General features: G+C 57.9%; 1 protein-coding gene across 1 annotated transcript in view; it reads right to left on the bottom strand.

Annotated features, from left to right (window-relative positions):
• The window catches only part of NPTXR (neuronal pentraxin receptor), a 25,864-nt gene that overhangs the window by 22,020 nt on the left and 1,485 nt on the right, over positions 1–2,359 (bottom strand). Inside the window, exons 2-4 of the mRNA XM_006865265.1 lie at positions 2,282–2,349; positions 1,899–2,164; positions 45–203 (exon numbers count right to left, since the gene is read on the bottom strand). Of these exons, the coding sequence (XP_006865327.1) occupies positions 45–203; positions 1,899–2,164; positions 2,282–2,349 (493 nt within the window). The remainder of the gene's footprint in view (positions 1–44; positions 204–1,898; positions 2,165–2,281; positions 2,350–2,359) is intronic.

Genomic DNA, 2,359 nt, shown 5'->3' with positions numbered 1-2,359 from the left:
CCGCCCCGCTGGCTCCTAGGCGCCCGGCCCAGCCCAGCCCCTACCCGCCGCGTGCCGGGCTCTCAGGTGGGGGCGCCGCAGGAAGGCGGCGGATTGGGGGCGGCGCCCAGGGCTTTACCGGCCGCAGCCGCAGGGCGGAGGGCGACGACCCAATGGGCGCGCGGCGTGATTCCTGAGCGACCTTAGCCCACCGGTCCTGCGCCCTAGATCCAGGCAGCACCCGCAAAGCTGGCGTGGTGGAGCTTTGTTGCGTGTCAGGCTCCAGGCTGAGTCAGCTGCAACTTGTCCCTGCTCACCATGGACATGTTTCAGATACAAATGAGGAAACTGAGGTCCATTGAGGCCAGGTCGCTGTCCAAGGTCACACTGGTGGGACATGGTGGAGAATTTGAGTTCAGTCACAGTTGACTAGGGAGCGCAGTGGCGCCATAGGATAAGCACTGGATTGCGAACCTCAAGGTCGGCGGTTCGAGCCCACTAGCCGCTCCTCAGGAGAAATATGAGGCTTTCTGCTTCCGCAAAGATTGAAAAAGCCTCAAAGCCTCGGGAACCTTATACAGGGTGGATACAGTCGCACAGCATTTAACAACAATCAACTGTGGGGTGCAGTGGGAGTGAGGAGGGTTGGGTTGGGGAGAAAGTCTTCTGACAAAGCAGACCCCACTCCCTTCCCTCCTTTCAGATACACACAAATCTCTCTGTGATCTTCGAGGTTCTGAATCTTTACCGTTGCAGAAAAGATTCCCCCTCCCATTCCATTGTTGTTATGAAGTGCCGTTGAGTCGGTTCCTACCCATAGCGATCCTGTATAGGGTTTCCAAGGAGTAGCTGGTGAGCTTGAACCACCGATCTTGCAGTTGAACCGGCTTTGCAGCCTGGCGCATTAACCCACAGCGTCACACCAGGACTCCACACCAGGACCCATTCCGTTAGGATGAGAACCTTGTGGAAGTCTGCACCCAGCTAGGTCTTGAGTCAAACCCCAATCAGTCCTGTTTCTCTCCCAGATCTGCACTCTTAACTCAAATTGGAAGGCTCAAATTGGGGTCTCTGGACTGCCATGCCTACTGATGTGAGGTGGAGTGGGTGGGGTCCTTGAGTGGTCTCTGTGTAGTGCTGGTGTAGGGAGAAACGCAGCATTTCTCGGGAAGAAGTTGCCCTGGAGACCCTATCTGTTGGCCTGGCCACTGGGATTCGGCTAAGGGGTCCCTGGATCTGTGCTTTTTCCTCCATGGTTGTGAGGCTCCTGTCCACCCTGCTTACCTATCCCTGGGAGTCAGGACTTTCGGAACACCAGATCTGAGTTGTAAAACAGAAGAGAAGTAAACCACACTCTGTATACAATGAGCTGTGTGCGTGGGTGTGTCAATACTCACAGAATCAGTGACCTGAAAAATGCAGTCCAGAAAGCTCAACGGGGAGGGAGACTTCTGGAATGCAGACACGGGTTGGGCAGAGGTCCCAGAGTCCTCATGGCCTCGCCACTCTGGTGTTTACAGAAAAACTGCGCAGGAAGTATAGTTCCTCTACACCTTTCTTCCTTATCAAACAATTTCCCTTAGTATTAATGTCTTGAAGTGTGGTAGTACCTTTGTTACACAGAATGAATCAATACCGATATATTACTATTAACTAAAGTCTGTAATTTAAGTTGGATTCCTGGTGTGGTTCTGTGGGTTAATGCGCTGGACTACAAAGTCAGCTTGAACTGCTAAGTCGGTGCTTCAAGCTTGCCAGCCTCTCCTGTTGTTGTTGTTGTTAGGTGCCATCGAGTCAGTATTGACTCATAGTGACCTTATGCACAGCAGAACAAAACACTGCCCGATCCTGGGCCAATCTCACTATATCGTTGCCACTCTTGAGCCCATTGATGCTGCCACTTTGCCAATCCAGCTCGCTGGGGGTCTTCCTCTTTTCGCAGCGCCCGAGCAGGGCTGGCCGCCAGGGGCACGCTGGCGATGATGCAAATGACAGCACCGAGGAACGCCAGCATGCCCGCGGCCAGCAGCACGGCCAGGAACTTCAGCGTGAGGCGGCGGCGGGGCGCCGAGGCCCCGGCAGGAGCGGCGGCGGGGTCGGGGCTCGGAGCCCGGGAGCACGGAGTGAGGGCCGGGGGCCGGAGCGCAACAGAGCAGAGCTGTTGCCGCGGCCGCTGCTGCCGCCGCTATGAACCCAACGGCGGGAGGCGGGAGGCAGGAGACAGGAGCGGCGGCGGGAGGGGCGCGGGCGCGGCGGCCCCGCCCCGCTGGCTCCTAGGCGCCCGGCCCAGCCCAGCCCCTACCCCCGCGTGCCGGGCTCTCAGGTGGGGGCGCCGCAGGGAGGCGGGCGGATTGGGGGCGGCGCCCAGGGCTTTACCGGC

Source organism: Chrysochloris asiatica, unplaced genomic scaffold (genome assembly GCF_000296735.1).
Source record: "Chrysochloris asiatica unplaced genomic scaffold, ChrAsi1.0 scaffold00076, whole genome shotgun sequence".
NCBI classification, from domain to species: Eukaryota; Metazoa; Chordata; class Mammalia; order Afrosoricida; family Chrysochloridae; genus Chrysochloris; species Chrysochloris asiatica.
Note: the sequence above shows the minus strand (reverse complement) of the source record. Positions and strands in the feature narration are given on the sequence as shown.